Source organism: Argopecten irradians, chromosome 7 (genome assembly GCF_041381155.1).
Source record: "Argopecten irradians isolate NY chromosome 7, Ai_NY, whole genome shotgun sequence".
Taxonomy (NCBI): domain Eukaryota; kingdom Metazoa; phylum Mollusca; class Bivalvia; order Pectinida; family Pectinidae; genus Argopecten; species Argopecten irradians.
In genome coordinates, this window is record NC_091140.1 from 39,884,191 (window position 1) to 39,909,829 (window position 25,639).

The 25,639-nt window shown below is 33.6% G+C and overlaps 1 protein-coding gene across 2 annotated transcripts in view; it reads left to right on the plus strand.

Annotated features, from left to right (window-relative positions):
- LOC138328421 (dachshund homolog 1-like) overlaps nucleotides 1–25,639 on the plus strand; it is a 94,836-nt gene that overhangs the window by 45,622 nt on the left and 23,575 nt on the right. The window contains exons 3-5 of one of the 2 annotated variants that reach the window (XM_069275222.1): nucleotides 10,547–10,757; nucleotides 18,520–18,614; nucleotides 22,310–22,432. In XM_069275222.1, coding sequence (XP_069131323.1) covers nucleotides 10,547–10,757; nucleotides 18,520–18,614; nucleotides 22,310–22,432 — 429 coding nt within the window. The remainder of the gene's footprint in view (nucleotides 1–10,546; nucleotides 10,758–18,519; nucleotides 18,615–22,309; nucleotides 22,433–25,639) is intronic. The other variant, XM_069275223.1, reaches the window with a different exon arrangement.

Genomic DNA, 25,639 nt, shown 5'->3' on the forward strand with positions numbered 1-25,639 from the left:
CAGGTACATTATGGTCCAAGTGTCTGTCTGAGTGGACGTCAGGTACATTATGGTCTGAGTGGACGTCAGGTACATTATGGTCCAAGTGTCTGTCTGAGTGGACGTCAGGTACATTATGGTCCAAGTGTCTGTCTGAGTGGACGTCAGGTACATTATGGTCCAAGTGTCTGTCTGAGTGGACGTCAGGTACATTATGGTCCAAGTGTCTGTCTGAGTGGACGTCAGGTACATTATGGTCCAAGTGTCTGTCTGAGTGGACGTCAGGTACATTATGGTCCAAGTGTCTGTCTGAGTGGACGTCAGGTACATTATGGTCAAGTGTCTGTCTGAGTGGACGTCAGGTACATTATGGTCCAAGTGTCTGTCTGAGTGGACGTCAGGTACATTATGGTCCAAGTGTCTGTCTGAGTGGACGTCAGGTACATTATGGTCCAAGTGTCTGTCTGAGTGGACGTCAGGTACATTATGGTCCAAGTGTCTGTCTGAGTGGACGTCGGGTACATTATGGTCCAAGTGTCTGTCTGAGTGGACGTCAGGTACATTATGGTCCAAGTGTCTGTCTGAGTGGACGTCAGGTACATTATGGTCCAAGTGTCTGTCTGAGTGGACGTCAGGTACATTATGGTCCAAGTGTCTGTCTGAGTGGACGTCAGGTACATTATGGTCCAAGTGTCTGTCTGAGTGGACGTCAGGTACATTATGGTCCAAGTGTCTGTCTGAGTGGACGTCAGGTACATTATGGTCCAAGTGTCTGTCTGAGTGGACGTCAGGTACATTATGGTCCAAGTGTCTGTCTGAGTGGACGTCAGGTACATTATGGTCCAAGTGTCTGTCTGAGTGGACGTCAGGTACATTATGGTCCAAGTGTCTGTCTGAGTGGACGTCAGGTACATTATGGTCCAAGTGTCTGTCTGAGTGGACGTCAGGTACATTATGGTCCAAGTGTCTGTCTGAGTGGACGCCGGGGACATTATGGTCTGAGTGTCTGTCCGAGTGGACGTCAAGTACATTATGATCCAAGGATCTGTCTGAGTGGACGTCAGGTACATTATGGTCTGAGTGTCTGTCTGAGTGGACGTCAGGTACATTATGGTCCAAGTGTCTGAGTTGACTGATCTTAAGAATTATTTTACAAAATGTGATGATGAGGGATGATGCCAAGATGGAATGAATGATTAAAGAGCACTCAGACAGGAAATAAACAAATGAAATTGCTTCGTAAATTGATGATTTGGAACATTTTTATCTAATTGAGTGTGTAAATTTCTCTGCTAGAGGAAATGATTTGTTTGAAAATTGACATTTGCAGATTTTTTGACATTTATTAGATTCAATATCCAATGCCTTGGTTTGCCCATCTGTAGGGATCTGGATAATTATTTCTCATTTTTAGCCCTATTTCTAATCTCGCTCTACACCTTGAAGCCATATTTTCATTAAGTCTTGAGTTTTATTTCCTGTTCCTGAAATAAAACTGGAAACTGAACAATTACCAGGATATAAATTCGAATCCACGATAATAATTGTATAGAAAGTTGCCAGAAAAAAGTTGAGGCAAGCAAGTTTAATGAGATCAAACCTCAACGATTATGACAAGAGAAAATTAGATAAGCATATTTCTAGTCATGAAGATTGAATCATTTAAAATTCAATATTCAAAAGTTATTTGCTCCTCCATAGCCATGATAAAAATGGAATTACTTGTGACATTGACGGAGTTATGGCCAATCTTATTCTTTCTGCATTTTGTGGAACATTTCTGAGCTTAATTTTTATTGGACCAAAAATAAAATTTATTGAATAATGAGAATATTACAAAAATAGTGTCGTTGATTAGATGTGAATGCCTGGCAGTGTGTGTATGCCAGCAGTTTGTTACATATTTAGGTTGGACTTTTGGAACTATTAAACCTATTTAAATTTGATATGAAGTAAAATAGAATGCAGTTATTTGCTGTTTTCAAAAGACTATAGAATTCAATGTTAATATGCTACATTATGTAGGGTATATATTTCATAAAATCTCATATGAAATCAACACTGTTTTAAGATTCTATTTACCTGTCATATTGATTAAAGTACTACATTTTGCATCTTCATTAGATTTCAGTATATTTGTGAATATATTAATTTACGACTAATGGCTGTTAAATATGTTTACATTTTGTAATTAGGTTGCAATCACATGAGAAACATTGGAATTTGCATTTGAACTCTCGCTAATTTAGATGAAAATATATAAATTGTGAAAATATGTGACATTTTGAAAATATGTAATTTTTTGAAAATATGTAACATTTTGAAAATATGTAATTTTTTGAAAATATGTAACATTTTGAAAATATGTAACATTTTGAAAATATGTAACATTTTGAAAATATGTAACATTATGAAAATACAGTGATTGTCAGAATTAGAGGTATAGTTCTGATATAGAGATATGATGGATACAAGTTTATTTGAGTTTGTTAGATTTAAGTTGGAAGTTGGATATAAATCACAGAAAGTTGTCGACTATCCATCGTGATCTCTCCCTGATCTCTGCCGATGTCAGTACAAATAAAATAATAGTAATACCGTTTGACATGCTAACTTCAAAGGAAATCCAGTTTTACTCTGTTCAGGGGATGGAAGTGTATGTATTTGTAATGGTTTTAATCAGATTTACATAGCTTTAAAACAGATTTCTTGACGTTTGTAGAAATGCAGAGCTGTTTTTTTGTGTGTATATCTCTTTGGTATGTAGCTGTCACATTTACTTGTGGTAATGCACCCTTAATCCCGTGTGAAAGGGGGAAAAAGGGCCACCGACATCTCCTGTCACTTAATTATAGAGACATAGGGCTCAGTACAAGGTAGGGGCTTTGGAGTGAGTTTGTTAAGGCTATATTTCGCCACCACAAAACGACCTCCTCATAGACAGATGGGGGGGCTTCCAGGCAAAATCCCCAGATTATAGCACGTGAAAAATGATTATTAAATATGACAACACAAAAAACATGAATTGATCGTATTTTAAATTGTTCACTTTAATCATAACGTTGCATGGGATCAAAGAATTACACGGTTAAGATAAAATATGCTATTTATACACACACCACATTTTTAAAGTGGAATTTAATTAATACACTGATCAGTTCTACAATAAATAAACTATCTAATTAAATACAGACTCCCTTCATGTAAATGTACTATTGATTTATTCTATATTACCAGGGAACTTAGGTTTCCTGAGAGTGGTGCAAGGTCCTTAAGGCTCCAACTGTACGTACATTAATCAGTTCGTTTCTGGTCTGAAGGGATTCTTGGTGAAACGTTGGTGTAAAATAAGATTCACAACTTGTAACCAATGATTGGAAGCCTTACAATTAAGGTTTTAAAGATTTGTAAACTCTAACTAGATAAATAGGGACATAGTATACAAACGTTACAGAACAGTACAAAAGGTGTTAACTAACAAAGAAGTGTTTGTAGCACAAGTCTATAAATTATAGGTTTATTTTAGGTGTAGAATATATTAAATCTGTCTGTTTTGCTGTAATTAAAAGTTGTGTATATTTATTTAATGTGGATTGTTTTACATGGGTATTGTACTTGGACAGGCGTTGATGTGTACACACCAATAACAATAGCTATATTGTCAAACAACAAACCACTCTGTTTTAATGCTAGGTCATTTAAAATATTTATTATAATTTATTTTTGTATTTTTAAATTGGTACCTGCCTCATCAACAAAGCAGATTTACCATTGACTCAACCTATTGCTAGATTTACCATTGACTCAATCTATTGCTAGATTTACCATTGACTCAATCTATTGCTAGATTTACCATTGACTCGCCTATTGCTAGATTTACCATTGACTCGACCTATTGCTAGATTTACCATTGACTCGACCTATTGCTAGATTTACCATTGACTCGACCTATTGCTAGATTTACCATTGACTCAACCTATTGCTATATTTACCATTGACTCGACCTATTGATATATTTACCATTGACTCAACCTATTGCTAGATTTACCATTGACTCAACCTATTGCTATATTTACCATTGACTCAACCTATTGCTATATTTACCATTGACTCGACCAATTGCTATATTTACCATTGACTTGACCTATTGCTATATTTACCATTGACTCGACCTATTGCTAGATTTACCATTGACTCAACCTATTGCTATATTTACCATTGACTCAACCTATTGCTAGATTTACCATTGACTCGACCTATTGCTAGATTTACCATTGACTCGACCTATTACTAGATTTACCATTGACTCGACCTATTGATATATTTACCATTGACTCGACCTATTGCTAGATTTACCATTGACTCAACCTATTGCTATATTTACCATTGACTCAACCTATTGCTATATTTACCATTGACTCGACCAATTGCTATATTTACCATTGACTTGACCTATTGCTATATTTACCATTGACTCGACCTATTGCTAGATTTACCATTGACTCAACCTATTGCTATATTTACCATTGACTCGACCTATTGATATATTTACCATTGACTCAACCTATTGCTACATTTACCGTTGACTCAACCTATTGCTATATTTACCGTTGACTCAATCTATTGCTAGATTTACCATTGACTCGACCTATTGCTATATTTACCATTGACTCAACCTATTGCTTTATTTACCATTGACTCAATCTATTGCTAAATTTACCATTGACTGGACCTATTGCTATATTTACCATTGACTCGACCAATTGCTGTATTTACCATTGACTCAACCTATTGCTAGATTTACCGTTGACTCAACCTATTGCTAGATTTACCGTTGACTCAACCTATTGCTAGATTTACCATTGACTCGACCTATTGCTATATTTACCATTGACTCGACCTATTGCTATATTTACCGTTGACTCGACCTATTGCTAGATTTACTGTTGACGCGACCTATTGCTAGATTTACCATTGACTCAACCTATTGCTAGATTTACCATTGACTCAACCTATTGCTAGATTTACCAGTGTTGTGTTGGCGTTATTCTGCTGCAAGGAAAGTTATAACTTTATCATTAATCAGGTTTTTTTTTCATAATTGGAAAAGACCATTTTACCTTATTTTTGGAAAGAAATTGGGAAGAAAATTTCGAGGAGTAACCAGTATTTTTTGGGAATATGGCGTACATTTGAAATAATATCCATTAAGAATGGGGCCCACAATGCCCCTAGAAAAAGCCCTGATTAACTATTAACTTAGTTGTTTAAACCTGTGTAGTTCTAATTTGCCTGTAGAAGTTTTTGTTGACACAAGTTATAATGAATATATAAAGTTCACTCTAAGGACATCATGAATATTAGCAGAATATTTTAATCAGTTTGAACTGGGCTTATTGGAATAAGATTCCTCCAAATTTTGTGAAATAGAAGATGTTTTCTGGGCTGGTGAGATTATAGATCTGTGCAGTGAATAAGGATATTAGCTGATTGTGTACATTCGGATGTATATACAGGAAGTCCAATTAGTGATCATGCACCGACACACCCCAGTCTGTTAGCGGACACCAATACACCCCCATCATTAATGTAGTATAATGTTATAAACTGCTGTGCCTACAGTCTCCAGCTAGACACAAGTCAGTAAAATAACTTATGATTGGTCCAATCTCATTTTTAAGTCAAATTTTCTTATACCATATTATTTTTCAAAGTAAATTATCCCGTCAAAGTAAAATTGCTTAGCTTAATGCGATCCACATTTTGGTCTTATTCTTACTGCAAATTGTATTGAATATAATGAAATATTCAGCAAATTTGCAGCAAGAATAAGACCCAAATTTGGGTCGCAAATTCACTCAGCAATTTTTACTTGACGTGATAATTGACTTTGAAAAAATAATTTGCTTTTGTAGTTGTCTATATTATAGTTATAATAAAGAAATAGATACGAACATATACATGTAGAATTTGTAATTATAGAAAAAAAATACATGTTTATGTAGAGTTTGTAATTACAGAATAAAATTATGTACATGTAAAATTTGTAATTATAGAATAAAATAATGTACATGTAAAATTTGTAATTTGTCTGAATCAAGATGTTGATTAAATAAATACGAATAAATCGACTTGAGTAAGATGTTGAATAAATTGATAGATATAAAATGACAGGATCAAGATGTTAATTAAATTAATAAATATAAATTAAATTTATAAATTAGATTAATAAATATAGATTGACTGATTTCAATATCTGCCCTTGGCATCAAAGTTGGTTATTATCAGCAGTCTGTACAGGAACAGACATAGAATCGTATTGCCCAAAGGACTAGTATTAGAAAATCTATAAATTGGTTTGATTCGCGGACTTTGTGGACAATAATTCTAGCCTCTACGATAATTTACTTCGTGTTATCGGATGTTGTGTTGATAGCTATAATCAGCAAGAATTAAATTTGTCATTTCATCCGTCAATGATATATTTGATATGAAGCCTTGGACTGAGCTCACAATAGCGCACCTTTTCCAGTCACATGTGGAGTTCTCTCTGATTGATACAGTTACATTGGTAAAAATGACATTTCAATCAATACATGCCACAATGACCAACCGTATCTGTTTATTTGGTTTTTATTGAAGGAGAGTTCGGCTGTATGGATCTATTGACACAGAATGGTGGCATTATGATTTTATTAGATTTTGATTCTCCTACTTTTAATATCACTGATATCATTCACATTGTACTGGTCAATGCTAGGAATTTTTCATTATTTGTGTACATGATCAACGGTGATTACGAAGGCTATTTGTTATTTCTGAATATTATTGTATCTAAAACTGTGTAAATAGAGCTTAAGTGCAGGAGACACAAAAGAAATTAATCATTAGTAAAAAAATTAGTGGATTGATTTTGATATTGTCTATTAACACTGATTCTAGGTCCGTATGTATAGGGCCCAGTTTCAATGATTTAAAAGGACTGTTTGGATACGTTTATAATTTTGATCTTGAAGTTTGATTCCATTGTTATGAGAAGTGTGAGGGAATATATTCAGGTTTTAAGTTATTGATTAGCTACAAACAAATATTATGATTTGAAGTACCTATGATTGTGAAGAATAGGAAGCAACACATCAACACACTGAAATCATTTCCATTTTCAAGGGTACGCGACAACACAAAACAATTTAACATGAAAAGTAGAAAATTTGTCGTTATTACTGGAAGGACACTTATAGCGGAATTTTTTTCAAAGATAATATTGATATGTCATAAATCGCTTTGTGTGAAAGTGAATTGGTTTCTCATGCTAACGTTTTTTTTAAATTTCTTTCAATTGATTGCAAAAATTGCCAAAGCTGTTTGTTGTCAAAAGCAATACGTCACCACCATATCCGCAGAAATCGTAGAGTAAAATCTATTTCCTGCCTCTTGCGGTTTCTTCCGATATTGTCAACGAATTAATTGTGATCACACAGCTCCCTTTATCACTTGGCGTGCTTTCTCTCGATTGTATACTTGATGTCGAAATAACAATATTGTTTTCTTTATACAAGAAAAGGGTTTGTATTTCTATATTAGGGCCTTTCCAAGTTTTTTCAGACAAAGCGTGTAATCTTGGGTTATGGTATTTGAAGTGGGTCACACAGAATCGAGGAGTTTTCCAAGTGCTTGATGTATTATCGATACTTGAGAAATAATAGAAAAAAACATTGACAGTATTCTTTGGAGATTTCCTAGTGAGGATGAGATCTGGCACAAGAGAACGCTAATACATGGTTTCTCCACCCATAATCAACTCGGCTAGAAAAACAAATTTACCATCAAATCTCTTAAAACAGAGATTCAGTTGTGGATTTTTGATGATAGTTTGTACACGTTTTTGATTTCATTTATCTTCTATTCCAATTGGCATTTACACAAGTAGATTGTATAATGATAGAAATTAGAACTTGAGTGACAATGTTATCACTGAAATGTAAAAGATTAAGTCAAAAACGTATGAAATTGAAGTGATAAAATTGGGCGTTCTGGCATCTTTAGCCATATAAGATTTCAGTTGTGAAGAGTGTAGCAAATTTCTCAATCAAATAATATTGGGAGTTTGTTCCTACATTGGCTTATCGCTTTCAGACCAGATTACAATCCTCATTCTTAGAATTTTCATTTTTTTTTTTCATAAAAATGATTTAAGTTACATTTTCAGGAACTAAATAAAATGAAATTGACTTTCAAGAGCATTTACTTATCAGGTTATAAGAAGCAGAACTACATTTAATGTTTGATATATGTTTGATGTGGAGTTATCTCCCCCTGATCTCTCCATCAGAGTCACAGTGTGATTATATATATTATAATTTTCCATTTCAAGAAAGTGATAAGAAAAACATGGAGTGGCGCCATTGTGTAATAAGTTACCAATTTCAATATACATAACTACAAAATGTACAAGTTTTAAATGATAAGTGGATAAATATAAACATACAATGCAACAAATAGTTGCTTCCAATTTAAACTGCCACTTTAATACCATTGAACACAGTAGGTATCTAGGACGTGAAGGGCCTGCTGATAATTACTGGTGTCGACAGCAAGGAGGGGCAAATTAATATTGTATATGTACTCTACTGCAAATGATAATCCAGCTGTCACGATGGGATATAGGGCATTAAAAAACACAATAACATTACATTGCCTTGTACTTATCAATTTTATAACGGTGTATGACTGGCTTATCACCACATTATATACTTTGTTATCAATGAAAGCCAATTGTTAGCACTGTTCTCTTCTTAATGGCAATAACTATCTTTCAATGATCATTTCATTCTATGTTCAATTAAAAGCCCAGGTAATTAGATAGATCTCCAGGTAATTAGATAGATCTCAAGGTAATTATGTATATGTATATATATATATATATATATATATATATATTTCTAGGTAATTAGATAGATCTCCAGGTAATTAGATAGATCTCAAGGTAATTATGTATATATATATAGATTTCTAGGTAATCAGATAGATCTCCAGGTAATTAGATAGTTCTCTAGGTAAGTAGATAGATCTCAAGGTAATTATGTATATATATAAATAGATTTTTAGGTAATTAGATAAATCTCCAGGTAATTAGATAGATCTCTGGGTAATTAGATATATCTCTAGGTAATTAGATAGATCTCCTGGTAATTAGATAGATCTCTAGGTAATTAGATAGATCTCTGGATAATTAGATAGATCTCTAGGTAATTAGATAGATCTCCAGGTAATTAGATAAATCTCCAGGTAATAAGATAGATCTCTGGGTAATTAGATAGATCTCTAGGTAATTAGATAAATCTCCTGGTAATTAGATAGATCTCTAGGTAATTAGATAGATCTCCTGATTATTAGATAGATCTCTAGGTAATTAGATAGATCTCTAGGTAATTAGATAGATCTCTGGGTAAGAAGATAGATCTCTAGGTAATTAGATAGATCTCTAGGTAATTAGATAGATCTCTGGGTAAGAAGATATATCTCTAGGTAATTAGATAGATCTCCTGGTAATTAGATAGATCTCTAGGTAATTAGATAGATCTCCAGGTAATTAGATAGATCTCAAGGTAATTATGTATATATATATAGATTTCTAGGTAATCAGATAGATCTCCAGGTAATTAGATAGTTCTCTAGGTAATTAGATAGATCTCAAGGTAATTATGTATATATATAAATAGATTTTTAGGTAATTAGATAAATCTCCAGGTATTTAGATAGATCTCTGGGTAATTAGATATATCTCTAGGTAATTAGATAGATCTCCTGGTAATTAAATAGATCTCTAGGTAATTAGATAGATCTCCAGGTAATTAGATAAATCTCCAGGTAATTAGATAGATCTCTGGATAATTAGATAGATCTCTAGGTAATTAGATAGATCTCCAGGTAATTAGATAAATATCCAGGTAATAAGATAGATCTCTGGGTAATTAATTAGATCTCCTGGTAATTAGATAGATCTCTAGGTAATTAGATAGATCTCCTGATTATTAGATAGATCTCTGGGTAATTAGATAGATCTCCTGATTATTAGATAGATCTCTAGGTAATTAGATAGATCTCTAGGTAATTAGATAGATCTCTGGGTAAGAAGATAGATCTCTAGGTAATTAGATAGATCTCTAGGTAATTAGATAGATCTCTGGGTAAGAAGATAGATCTCTAGGTAATTAGATAGATCTCTAGGTAATTAGATAGATCTCAAGGTAACTTGATAGATCTTTAGGTAATTAGATAGATCTCGTCAAGTAATTAGATAGATCTCCAGGTAATTTGATAGATGTCAAGGTAATTAGATTGATCTCCAGGTAACTAGATAGATCTTTATACTTTTATTTATTATGGAATGGAGAACAGATAAAGAAAAAAAATCGCTGAGAATGTTTCATAATTAATACTAAAGTACACTAGGAATGTTGATGATATCAAGATTTTGATAAAAAACTAATGAACACAAAACATTCCATCATTTGCTTAATATGTTGTTTGTTGGGTTTGAGGACAGGTTATTAATTTTTACTAGGTCTTTCAAATTTACTTACAGACAGGAAGTCCCTGTTCAATGGGTTTGCCCACCACCCCTACGCCATGGGGCCACTCCCCTTCATGCCACTCAACCATCCCATGATCTCTCCTCCCACCTCCATCGCTATGGCAACCCACCTTGGCCTTCGACCTGATGGGTCAATCATCAAGGACAGGTCAAGCTCAGAATCTGACCTCATGTCACCAAGGTAAGCAATTTATTTTATTATGTATATATCTCAATATATATTTCCCTTTAATAACCATGTTAACCTATTCGTATGTTTGCCTATGAACTTAAATCACCATGGTAACCTATCCTTGTGTTTGTCTCTGACCTTAGCCACCATGGTAACCTATTTCTATGTTTACTTCTGACCTTAGTTACCATGGTAACCTATCCCTGTATTTGTCTCTGACCTTAGTCACCATGGTAACCTATCCCTGTGTTTGTCTCTGACCTAAGTCACCATGGTAACCTATTTCTATGTTTACTTCTGACCTTAGTCACCATGGTAACCTGTTTCTTTGTTTACCCCTTGACCATTAGGATTATTATTTCAGCTATACATTTCTATATTTATCTCTGTTCTCCACCTATGTTACCAATATAAGTCTTAGTTTTATACTTATATAACATGTTACGTTGTGCCAAGATAAACAGAATTATGGATTTGTATGTCAAATGTAATATGAAATATACTTTTGGAATGCTATCAGGTGTGAAAGAGAAGTAATGGGGTGTTTGGAGGCGAGATGTTACAGGCCAATCTGTCGGTGGATACAGCGCTAATTTACAGCATAGTGTTTACAGTTAGTACAGATAGAATTGGCTAAATTTGAATTGACTGATAAGACACTGCTGATAAAACAAGCTGCACAGTCCACTGTTATCAATAAACATTCAATTAGAGTTATCACCGATATTACAGGAATGCTGCCAGTGCATTCGAATGTTTAGGTTCTACTCATCGTGTTCTAGGATCAAAACTTGGCTAGTTCATTTGGTGTAACAATCACAAAAATCGTCAAACTATTTTTGATAATCAGAAATGAAATGTAATTGAAATGCAAGATGTGAGAATGCAGAGGCGATGATTTATTGGAGTATCGAGCCATTTTTTTACCTGGAAATTGTTGTAAAACCTGATTCAATATGAAGTTGATAAGTTGACCGTTGGCGTTATTAGTCGGAATAACAGATTGCCCAGATTGGGGCACTTTTCTAGTTCTGTATCATTTCGCTATTTCCCAGTATGTACTGATTTACATCATGCAATGCACTTTGTAAAAGATCTACTGGGGCAAAAATTAATGCTTTCTTATGGCAATGATGGCTAAAAAATACCTCAAATATTGGAAGTTATGTTAGATCAATTAAGAAAGTAGGTCATAATTGGATTTGATATCATCTGAATCAAATGGATTGATCTGTGAAAGGAGTCTACCAAAATCTAGGGAAAGATGTTTTAGTATTGATATACAAATATGTTAAAGGAGGGGGGGGGGTAAAAAAATGTTGGTAGTCCATTGAAAAAAGGAATTCTTCGATTTTTTCTGGAAATGGATATAACATAACTTTTATGACATTTCTTGATCTTAACATTAAGCAAATGGGTCCATTTTGGCCTTTTTTCTCCACATTGAGTGTCTATTCAATGGAAATAATGTGTATTGTCATTCAGATATTGTCTATAGTGGTGAATTAAGTGTGTATTGGGCCGACTCTGACATTACAATGTTATATGGCTCTCCTCCGCTGTCTACATTGAGACATTTAGTGCTATGGATTCGGCTGGAATGCCCTGTGGCATGACCAACCTGGACAATAGCATTTGTTTATGTTGTTACGGTAGTGATATAGTAACTAGGGTGTCTGCTGGCCTCTTGGACGGAGGCCACGCAGCCAATAAAAGATAGTCGGTAAACACTACTCTCTCTTACTCAGACAATGCATAAGTTTTCAAATTGTCTAAATTGCACACGGGTTTCCAGTAATACCTTACATTGAGACCAACACATGCTTAATAAATACTTCTTCCGTCTAAAATCCTTCCATTTTGGCAAATATGCTTTTAAAACTCAAAACCGTGTATTTATCGGAAAAGCTTTTATCTGAGGCGAAATTACCATGTCTTTGAGTTGGATTTTCTTTGAGATTTCGCCGATACATACAAAGATACTGAAATAATTTCCCCAATTGCTGTTAAAAGCTGCAATATTGTATTGATTGGGAATGGCGTACCGCTTGACCTATTCAGATGTAGAAATCTTCTACAAAACGAGGCGTGTTTCCTATTACGAATATTTTTCCTTCATCTTCCACAAGGTACAATGTAGTATCAGATACAAATTAATGCTCACCACTCTACCCATTTCCGATGTTTCTCCATTTTAAGCTGCCTACATTCTCCGTTCCTTAATAACCAGGTTGCGGACATTGCAGCCTTTTATGTCAACTGCCAGCCAGCAAACCGTTCTAAGCCATTTTTTGGCTGTATTTTTTCTAAATTTTATTCACAATCATAGGTTACAAGAATTTTATTATACATCAGTATACTTCTTGGATTGAGGTTCTGTTTTTTTGTTACTGTGAGCTCTGTTTCCAAGGACATGGATTTCTTGGATTTAAATACAATGGTTTTTATGTTTGTTTGTTGTCCGTGGCTGTACAGATTTACAAGTTACATGGTATGTCAGAAAACAGAAAGCCTCTAATTCACTTACCAATAATCAAAACAGTCTGGGTGGCCCCACATACCAGGAAATTCCATTTTCTTGTCAATTTTCTTGTTTTAAACAGTTTTATAATATCATGGCTTCCTGCAAATTAAATTTTCTGTACATAATTTGGATGAGATGTAGATGACCTATTGGGCATATATGGTAGGTTTATAATGAGAGACGTTAGGCAGATGGATGTCAGGTTTGTTAACATACAGAATGGATTTTATTATTGGTATAGCACCTGCGTTGGATTTATATGTAAAACTTGTATAATACAGCATTACATATACAACATAATACAATAACTGAACAGACGGTATGTGTCACTCAAATTTTCTGATGGATCTTCTCGGGTAAGGTTTCTGTCGTGCCGGTTGTAAGTACTTATTGGTACAGTTTAGTACAAACAGAAATCTAGTTTCCCACTAAATCTCAAATACATGGTCATTCACTGGGTCAGTTGTTTGGATGGGTAAAAAAAAGATAAAACAGATGAAAATATAAGGTTTTTCTTTTAAAATAAATCCAAATAATCTGTACCTGACATCAAACGATTTGCAGCTCAGCTGTTAGTGTGTAGAATATGGCTGTTAAGTCACTGGAATACAAATATATAGGCTTGAGGAATTATCCTCTTGTATGACAACTCCACAGTGATAGGATGGCAAATAGCATGGCTTCAAAGGCTCGTTAGTTAGTTATCTCCCTTTAATCTGCCATTGTTGGGCCTTAGGGACTCACTCAGCCCGAGCATTTGGTGCAATTCAACAATCCACAGATATAATGGCAGATGTAAAGAAGCATACATTTGGAGGATTTCAAATTTGATAATTTTTTGCCCTTTTTTTCTGTTTTATGCTGGCTGTTGGGTACAAGATATAATGAAAGCCAACAGGGCGTCAAGGTTACATCAAGGTTACATACAGTCTAATGCTTGTGTGGAAAGACACCCTTCTTCCTGTAGCATAGAAAAATGTATCTCGATTTGAATGATGGCAACCATATATACAGGGAATTATTATTCTGATTTAGAACTGACATTTGTGTTTGCTTTAGATTGAAGATTGTTGTTAATGACACCCTCAAACACATCACAAGAATCATTTCCATTTCCAAAATGAAACATTTCAATAAAATCACATTTCATTGCTCTGTTTCTTCAGATATCAAATGTATAATGCGTTCATATCTGTGCGGATCGCATCAACAGTGAAAATTCCAGCTTTCAAGAAATAATTAGATTTTGGCATTAATGACAAATGTATGGAGGCAAAAGACCCAAGAAATGAGAGGTGTTAGTCTTTTGCAAATGCTGTGAAAATTTTGTTTCTTGCATAATGTCAAAATTACTTGATTTTCTCTTTGATGAAAATTGATCGTAGGAAGGGGATGTGGTTTTATTGAATCATTATGTATTTAAGCCATGTCCAAATGAAAGGGGGAGTGTGGGAATTGTATATCTACGAATGCTTAATGAATTAGGGATTTTAGGCCGTTTTTGTAGGGAGATTATTCGTTTCAGGAAATTAGAATTGAGGAAAGTGGATGGAATAAGGAAATGTTGGTATTAATAGCTGTAATTAAGGACGGATGAGAGATAAGTTCCTTTGGGATTCCTACAAAGATCTCAAGTCCAGATGTCTTTCATCAAAATGTGAAATATATTTGATTTGGGTTTTCTGATATTTACTGTCAGATTGGCAGTGTGCACTAGTCTTGTTCACATTGAGCCCCACATATATCAAAAACAGCCCTATATCAAACGCTTTTATTATCATAGCCATCAACTTTTTATATCAAGCTTGTACTTGGAGATAATGTCAATTTCAAAAGTACAAAACGTTGTGTGGAATTACCCCAGAACACATGTTGTGGACTCTATTCTTTATCTAGTAATGCTAAATGCAGTCTTGGACAAGCTTTGTTGTGTTTTTGGCGCTGATCTTCTACCCCTCTGGCAGCTGATGTCGTCTGCTCATAAAAACATCCCCAAACTTTGAATATTTATAGAATTATTCTTCTAAGAAAGATTTTTTACAGTCTGACATGATATATAGATGTTAATGTCTGCTGCTCATAGGGCCTGAAATTCTAGATAATCTTCCAAATTATTCTTCTATTTTTGTGATGTTTGATTTTATATATTGCATGTGGATAAAGAGATTTATCTGAAATCTTTCAAGTTTATTCAAAGGAATAAAGAAATCAAAATTTAGGTAATCACCTAGAATTACTGTTAAATTGATTTTCTTGACATGAAATGCTATGGCATCCTAAAAAGGACTAGGTATGGTAAGGGTATTTTGTGGCCCCCAAATCCACTATTTTTCAATTTATGTTATATTAAGATGTTAATCTTGCATTTCAAATATTAACTACATACCTAACATATTTAATAATACTATTAGGTAATATAGCAGTTCTAATTGCTATGGCAACAATTTTTATTATACATAAATTATGAAAAATGTGAAGATTTCATTAAAATTGGCTTTTTTAATGCAGTTTTTCATCTAGTTAACATAGAGCGCATTCTAGAAATGATGTATTCTTCGTGTCTGCTAATTCCCTTAAAATATAAAGTTTGTTCTAGGTTGTACTCTATCGCTTTTAAAAGAAAAACTATAAAAAAATATGCTAAAATTGGCCAAATTTTCAAATTTTCATAATTTATGCAAAGTTACTATGGTTATATAGCAAAAACATACTTTCTGTCAACAAAATATCATTAAGTTTTTATCAGGGGCGTATTCAATATTTCAAAGACAGCAACTTTATTTCTAAATACTTAATTTGAAATTTGGTAGATATAGGAGCCAAAAAGAGCCATTACCATATATAGTCCTTTGGTAAAACTTTGGTAAATTAGAATTATTTAAGTTAAGTACAAACAGGGTTTTTAATGTTTGAGTTATGTAAGTTTGAATGTATTTTATGAATAAAAATGTAATTGAGTAATTCTGTATTAATCATTTATTTTATCATCAGTTTATTCAATATTGTATTTAATAATCAAAAATAAAATTGAGATTAGAGAGTAAATAGATAAATTTATAATTAGACAGCAATTACTATTTGATTTCCTGTCCTTCTTAACTGGAGCAAGCGAACAAAATTTTTTACTTATTTTCATTTCAGGCAAATAGCGGTTCAAAATATATTTTAATTTTTTTTGAACTACTTATTTAAAGATGCTCCACCGCCGACAGAGCATAAATGATATTCATCATTTGAACAATGATTGGTGTATATATATGCCTAATTTACACAAAAAATAAAATGAAATAATTCATTTTGCCTTTGGTGCATGCACAATCAGTACTTCATTCCTTATAGGATATAGTGCCACGGATTTTTTTCGGGATGCAATTAATTATTTTTCATATTTTTAACTTGAATTAAAATTAGAAGCTCAATCTTTTCAATGGTGGTAATGGTGTAACTTAAGTAACTTTTGTAACTGAAGAAAAATACTAAATTGTCTGTTCCGGTTTTTGATAGTGAAAAAATAGAAATGAGACAGCCGACTAACGACTTTGCACCTATAAATTTTACCTTTAGAATAATTCATACCTGCTTGTATCATTGTATGTAAAGGAGGTCACTTTGTAATTCACAAACACTAGAAAACTTGGCCACAATGTGTAATTAGTGAATAACACAGTCTAATTAACAGTTGTTGTCCAACAACATCAAAAACACAAGTTTCCTTTACATGGCTGAGTAACATGTCTTTGCGAGGACACATTTGTACGAGTCCACCCACATTTTCACGCCTTGTAGTCAGTTATCACAAGGATTTTGGCAATACTACTAACAGGTGACACAAAAAATACACTCTTCTCTCTTGGAATTTAAGCACTAGTATTAATTAGGCATCTCAAGTCTAAAATATTTTCAAATGGCACTGCCAAGGAATGAAAGTTGGAGAAAAAAAGGAAGCCAAATTGTATGATGTTAAAGATATGTTTTGGATGTGCTCTCATGAAAATATGAAGCTTTTTTAGCTGGATGCCATTAATACATTCTGCAAAAGAAGCTTTGGGTTTGTGATGTGGCGAGTGGTAGGTAGATTTCAATGCCGAATAACTGCGTGTGCATTTCACTTTAATTCTTATTGGAATCAGATTGCGATAAAGCAAATATTGTGTTTATCTTCTCATTAGTGGCTCGCCATTTTAATGAAACATTCTGAATCTCAGATGAAGAGCTAGTTGTGCCTTTTGCAGTGTAGACATTTGTTTGATGCTTGCTTATAAAGAACTCATTGATGTTTTACACGGTGTTTCTAGCCATTTCTGTTTTTCCTTTTCTTGGTTTGATGATGAAAGCTCCAGCTTCCCTCTTCTACTTGTCATTCTCCTGTGTTTTTTTTCTCGTGAAATATGGAGCTATGTCTGATGTCGTAAAAATTAATCAAAAGGAATTTGTACATTAAACAAAAACATACAATATCTCAATAGTTTTTTTTCCCTCTGTGAGAGGGTGGTGTTTTTCATTAATACCTCAGAAAACATATTTATCTAATTAAGAATTGGTAACCTTCGGAAATATGAAGCGTTATGTAGTGATTTGGCAGGTGTTGAACGGTTGTAATTGATGTATTTACGGACGTTGTACCCAAGTTCATAGTACAGTTAATTGTTTTGAACTTTTCTATGTTCTCTTTATGTTACAATGTAAACCGTTATGAATCATGATATTTTAGCTTGAAATGTTACTTTGATGAAAGTTCAGGAAAACATTTTCTAAATCAATATTTTTGTAATAGTGTTACATAGTTTCAACGCCTACTGATATGTATATGTTACCTATATATCTTTACTTTATATAGCCCACGGTCTTCAGCTTGTAATTCTGTCTATTTACCTGTAATCTTTTAACCTGGTTAAATACAGTAAAACCTGTCTAAGCAACCAACTCTGTATGATGACAACCTGCTTAACAAGACCACTTTTCTAAGACCCCAAATGACCAATTTCAATTTTTTACCTGTAACTAATTTTTACCTGTAATCACTTTAACTAATTTTTACCTGTGCAGTAAAACAAAATCATACTTATATCTAATATAGTCATTTTCATTCTCAGCCAGTATCACTTTAATATATTTGTTATATTTGTGTAACAAATTATGCTTATAACAAAGTGATTTCGTTGGTCCCTAGAGGTTCTTTATAACCATGTTTTACTGTAATCAGCTTAACTAGATTTTACCTGTAAACAACCTTGTTGTGTTTTACAGATCGAGAGATGAGCGCCTGGAAGCTGCCATGAAGATGGGACGTGTGTCCCCACATTATGAATCTGAGAGATTGCACCGTACATCTGAATATGACAGTAAGTGAAACATTTAGATCTGAGTGTTAAACACAGCCACATCTCTAGCTGAGTTTATAGACACAGCCACATCTCTAGCTGAGTTTATAAACACAACCACATCTCTCCCTATAGCTGGGTGTATGACCACAGCCACATCTCTCCCTATAGCTGAGTGTGTGACCACAGCCACATCTCTCCCTATAGCTGAGTGTATAAACACAGCCACATCTCTCCCTATAGTTGAGTGTATAAACACAGCCACATCTCTCCCTATAGCCGAGTGTATAAACACAGCCACATCTCTCCCTATAGCTGAGTGTATAAACACAGCCACATCTCTCCCTATAGCTGAGTGTATAAACACAGCCACATCTCTCCCTATAGCTGGGTGTATAAACACAGCCACATCTCTCCCTATAGCTGAGTGTATAAACACAGCCACATCTCTCCCTATAGCTGAGTGTATAAACACAGCCACATCTCTCCCTATAGCTGAGTGTATAAACACAGCCACATCTCTCCCTATAGCTGAGTGTATAAACACAGCCACATCTCTCCCTATAGCTGAGTGTATAAACACAGCCACATCTCTCCCTATAGCTGAGTGTATGACCACAGCCACATCTCTCCCTATAGCTGAGTGTATGACCACAGCCACATCTCTCCCTATAGTTGAGTGTATAAACACAGCCACATCTCTCCCTATAGCTGAGTGTATAAACACAGCCACATCTCTCCCTATATCTGAGTGTATAAACACAGCCACATCTCTCCCTATAGCTGAGTGTATAAACACAACCACATCTCTCCCTATAGCTGATTTTATAAACACAGCCACATCTCTCCTTATAGCTGAGTGTATAAACACAGCCACATCTCTCCCTATAGCTGAGTTATTCTTGTAGATAAGTTACAATCCATTAATCATGCCACATAAAACTTCTTTTTTCAAAATGAAAACAAAATATGTCATGAAAAAAATGGGTTGCTTCCCTGTGAACAGTAATGATGTAGACTGTCATGTTGCACTGACAAAGCGTTGAGTTATTTAGATCCATCCAGAATCTATATTGTCAATAGAAACATCACCACTGGTATTACGATAAACACCAAATAGTGTTCGTCCTTATCCCACAGATTCCCTATCATACACCCTTAAGTCTGTCAAATTATCAATTATTGCCAGCATTTCGGAAATGTGAGGTTTTCACAGCGTAAAAACCTACAATTATTCTCATTTTGAATTCCTGCGAATTTGTATTCGGTACGCAATGCTTATCCCCCAAATAAAAAGGGTTAATTTAGATATGTTGGAATCTGGAAAATTCTCATCTGGTCGCATCAAAATGGAGGTACTTATCTCGACTCAAATTGGTGCAAATGAATATTTGATAAAGATGATAAGAAGGGACTCCTGTGAGGAAGCGATGACTTCTCGGTGTAGTCTGGCAACGTCCACGTGGATATGTATTAAACTCTTTATATCCTCACGATTCACTTTATTAATATTTACTTTTTTCCTTCCGCTAATGTGTTCCAATATAGAGTCGTTTATTTTTATTGCGTGCAGTCGTAGAAATTTTATGGGCTACCCCATGTTAAGCATAAATGGTATTTGCAATAAAAATAAAGCTTTACTCAGTAGTTGGGTTAGATACGTCTGCTATTCAAGTGTTCATCTTCACTCGGAAATAGTTTCATGTTCATGATAATTTTCAAATGAGTTTTGAAAAAGATTTTAATGATCATTGTAGAATAAAATGTTGTTAGAGCTTTTAATTTTTCTGTGATTAGATCTTGGTGTTCCAGACTGGTACAGAAAGTAATCAAGATTATTGCTTTACCAGTCAGATCATTGGAGATCACTCGTTCAAAATAATTTATCTTTGTTTATTTTTTTTATTTACTTGTTTCGATATATTTATTGTTATTTCCTTACACTTTAAATCCGAAAAAAATAGACACGTGGAAAATTTCCCCGAAAGGAAAATATTCTGAATCAAGGTTTCTATGAGGTCAATAACTGTCTGATTACCCTGTGTAATGTTCCGAGGTCAATCCTAATATTGCACTAATCTGTATCATATCTCTGGGCCAAGCAGTGTAAATTACCGATTTTGTTTCCTTGAAAAACTGACTATGGCCGATTAGACACCTCACAAGCTGACAATAAAATCCTACCAAACTGCCTGTAGCCCTGACCATGGCAGGTTTGCTTTCTGGCCCACTGAACACCCAACTAACGCCAGTACTCAAGTGGACTTTTTTCGATTCATGTACGATGATTATGAAGCAATGAAAGCAATATGAGAAAGGTTACGAGGTGAAATTTGAGTTTGACTTTGTTTTTAGTAAAGGTGTGGGGTTTGATTGGGTAGATCTAGATATATAAGTTTGAGGCAAGGCCGTTACAATAAAAGTAAAAGGAAAGAAATTTGCAGTTACACACAAATTTAACTTATCAATAAAATTCCAATGATAAAGAAATTCATAATTTTACATTTTAAATGTTAGTTTATCACTAACATTTTGATACTAAAGACAATCAGAGTTGTAATATCTTATTCATAGTTAAAATATTGATGATTAAGAAATTTGTAGTTATTTATTTTGATAATCTGTTTTGTAAAGAAATTAACGTTTCGATGATAGATATTATTCATAAACATTTAGTTAGGTAATTTTGACATTGTGGTGATGTTAGTTAGGTAATTTTGACATTGTGGTGATGTTATTCAGTAATTTGATGTGTGATGTTATTTAGGTAATTTTGACAATGTGGTGATGTTATTTAGTAATTTTGACATTGTGTTGATGTTATTTAGGTAATTTTGACATTGTGTGTGTTATTTAGGTAATTTTGACTTGTGGGATGTTTTAGGTAATTTTGACATTTGTTGTATTTTATGTATAGGTAATTTTGACTGTGTGATGTTATTAGGTAATTTTGACATTGTGGTGATGTTATTTAGGTAATTTTGACATTGTGGTGATGTTATTTAGGTATTTGACTTTGTGGTGATGTTATTTAGGTAATTTTGACTTGTGGTGTGATGTTATTTAGGTAATTTTTGACTTTTGTGTTTAGTTAGGTAATTTTATTTAGGTAATGTTTTTGGATTTTGACTTGTGGTGATGTTATTTAGGTAATTTTGACATTGTGGTGATGTTATTTAGGTAATTTTGACATTGTGGTGATGTTATTTAGGTAATTTTGACATTGTGGTGATGTTATTTAGGTAATTTTGACATTGTGGTGATGTTATTTAGGTAATTTTGACATTGTGGTGATGTTAGTTAGGTAATTTTGACATTGTGGTGATGTTAGTTAGGTAATTTTGACATTGTGGTGATGTTATGTTAGGTAATTTTGACTTGTGGTGATGTTATTAGGTAATTTTGATTGGGATGTTATTAGGTAATTTTGACTTGTGATTAGGTAATTTGACTTGTGTGATGTAATTAGGTAATTTTGACATTGTGGTGTTATGTTAGGTAATTTTGACAGATGTTAGGTAATTTTGACATTGTGGTGATGTTAGGCAGGTAATTTTGACATTGTGGCGATGTGATTTAGGTAATTTTGACTTTGTGGTAATGTTATTTAGGTAATTTTGACATTGTGGTGATGTTAGTCAGGTAATTTTGACATTGTGGTAATGTTATTTAGGTAATTTTGACATTGCGGTGATATTATTTATGATTTATTGTAGACAATAAACCTCTAAATCTTCACATCAACGGCCACACCAAAGACCTGAACAACAGGTTCTCTAACGGCAAGAGCGATGATGATGAAGACGATGATGACAGGTTATCAGACGAGAGAGATGATGGTATGTACAATGTAATATTAAACATTTTACATCTTAAAATTGTATCCAACAATTGAAAATGAAAGATCTCAGGTAAACAACCAAAAGCTAAGCAAATCCTATGGACCTTAGGTATTAGATAATATTAAGTATAATATTTTAATAATTTTAGTATTAGAATATACAAAATTACTAGAAATGGCTGAAATATGCTGAAATGGTTTGTTTCATTGCTTACTTCATTTCTTCCAAGTATGTCAAATATTTTTCACCAAGAACAGTGGAAATAAAGATTAAAAAATGTTTAAGAATAGAATAAAAAATAAACAATGCTATACATAGATTAATTTGTACTGTTGGTTAGTCTGGCGTATTCATGAGGATGAATTCCTTAGGAAGTCAAAAATCAATTTCTCATGTCTCTTTCCCTGACCTTTCAATGTACACATTAAATTTTGGACTTTATATTTAAGCACATTAATTAAAATATTCTACCCTAGAAACCTGCAACAAGTTGTCTCCCTTGGCAAATCATCCCCTAGATAGCAGATAATGGTAGATTTGCTATTTTCCAATAATGTCCAATCTTCATTAAGACCGTGAGTGACGTTGAGGGGCTGTGTTACGTATGACGTACACCAGTCTGTGATCTCGGTTGTCTATCAATAAAATATAAGGACAATTGGCTGGTCCATTAAAGCACAAAAAACTCTCTTCTCCTTATTACAAATTTTATTGAAATTGGAAAATTAACCATTTCATTTCTCGGTGGAGAGTGTTGAGGTATCGCAGTGGGACTGACTTGTAATAGGTAGTAAGATTAGCCGTGATATCACATCTGGTAGTTAACGTGCACCAACATGAAAAAGCCCCTGCTCTGTACTAAAATGGTAGTTGTCATTAATTTGTAACTATTTTGATAGCTGATGTTGTTTTCTTTGATTAAAACCAGCCAGGTGATTTGCCTTTGTACTTCTTTGCTTTTATGGCCCACGGTGCATCCCTGGGACGGAGCCACAGTTATGATATTCTTTATGACTAATAAGCAAGGATCATTTTCATGTTGAGTATTAAATAATCATGATCAGAAATTTAGCTCCGTTGTTGTAAATATTAATGTCTCAATTGCTTGTTATCAACAATTATACAAGTACAGGTATCCGCTTGACTGAATGCTGCACTTATTGGATATTCATCTTACATTGAGTCTGAACTATATTTCTACCCCAACCCGATTTTCATATCTAATAAAGATAAATTATGGATAAAGAAATGCAATATTCTTTATATTCACAAAGATTGTGGAGATATGTTGTTCAAAGCTGTTAAGGCCAGGAACAGAAGTTACAATAAAAAATCACGGAGGAATCTTATATTAGCATTAAGACAACAGCATCATAAAACACAACTTCAATGTACTCTTACTCGACACGAACAAAATTATCAAAGTACAATAACGGGACACATCACTGTGGTGAGCTGAAATTGAAAAAAGAACTATCACGTTTAATGTTGTTTCTTATTTGTTCTTGTCTTGTCGTCAAAAAACACCTAATATGAATGAAGATTTCCGTAACCTTGTTAGAACAATGGACGACTGATAGTGTTAAGGTAGAGAGCTTCCCGATCATCTCAGTTGGAAATTCAATTTCAGACGATATTTCCACGGGACTCTCATAACTGCCTAATGTCCCGAAAATTGTCTCAGCAATGTGACGACAAATTTGATAATTCCAGATCGGTTGTAATAATGCATTCGGTAATGGGTGGAGAAGCTACGTGATCGCGGAGACATCGAAAGACCCCCATCCTAGTCCGATGAATAATTAATGTACAATTAATGTTTTACTCAATACAATCTCACAAAAATATCACTTTTTACTTCAACGCTTATTTAAATATTTGTAAAATCTTAGTTATCAGTTTATAGGTTTTAAGATGTAAATAGAATGAGTATAGAGTTAAAATCTTATTATTTTGATTTCTAGGCCATGTATATAGATTCTACATTTTCAAACAATTACATCCTTATTCAGTTTTTTGACCTAATGTCATAATAAGAGCAATGTTACTGTTATTTTCAGTTGTAAATTATTCTATTTTTTCTGAAGACTTTGCATTAAAAGCAAATTTGTAAAAAAAAAAAAAAAAAAAAGCAAAATAAGAAATAAAAAAGAAAGAAAAAGGCAGTATAAATATTTGATGTATCTTAAATTTTGATATAATTCAAAGAAAGGATATTTTAATATCTTATAATTCCAGTGAGTTTGAATAGCTGTAAAATTTTACACCTTAACAAGAAAAATGCAATCATTTAAAAAAGACAGCAAAAATATGCAAGAAACTATGTACACAGGTGACTTTGATTAAAAAGACTTTAAGATAAATGATGAAAAGCCTCAAAGAAAAAGTGAGCCTTCAGGAAAAAATATCTCAAAGTTTTTAATAAAATTGCTTTAGGGCAATGTTGAATTATAGTTTGTCTACAAGAAAATGCCCAAATGTGGAGATGTGTGTTGAATGATCTTCTCGATACCCTATGCATTGTTAAGTGGTAATGGTCATGCTTATTACTCTCAAGTGCTGTCTTGCTCCAGTGTTTTACATTTTTATTGGAACTCTTTTGTCTTACACGGTGTTGTCATGGTGATATCAGAGCAGTGATTGATCTTGTCTTACTTGGAATACAAATCCATTAGGAATCAAGTAGCTTTTTCAAAATACATTAAATTTGTCATCTTTATCCCAATCAATCAAAAATAATTACATTTTCCTTTCTTACCTACAAAACAAAATTGGATTAGTTAATCGCCTTAATCCGGTCTGCTCCATTACCGTTTTGGGTGTCTGAGGTTGTAATTTTCTACATTTATCAACTGAAGATATCTTGGGGAGATCTCACCAGTACTTATAACATTTCAATAATTAATTGTTTGTTGATGTGCTCTTTGTCAGTGGACTATCGGCCAATGTTACATCATACAAGTTGTCTGGTGTAAAGCCTTTTATTGTAGTCGACACTGAGATCAGAGAATTTTTAACTTGCCAACTTTCTAAGTCAATTGTACTTGAACAGTTCAACAGTAAATTGTATCCTTTATAATACAGATAAGTCCTGGCTGAATTATTAACTATTTCACATAAAAACAAGATCTCTTGGGTGGTATAATGAACTGGGTGAAATAGCCTCGGTATACATCATCAAACCGGTTAATATTTTTTTACCCA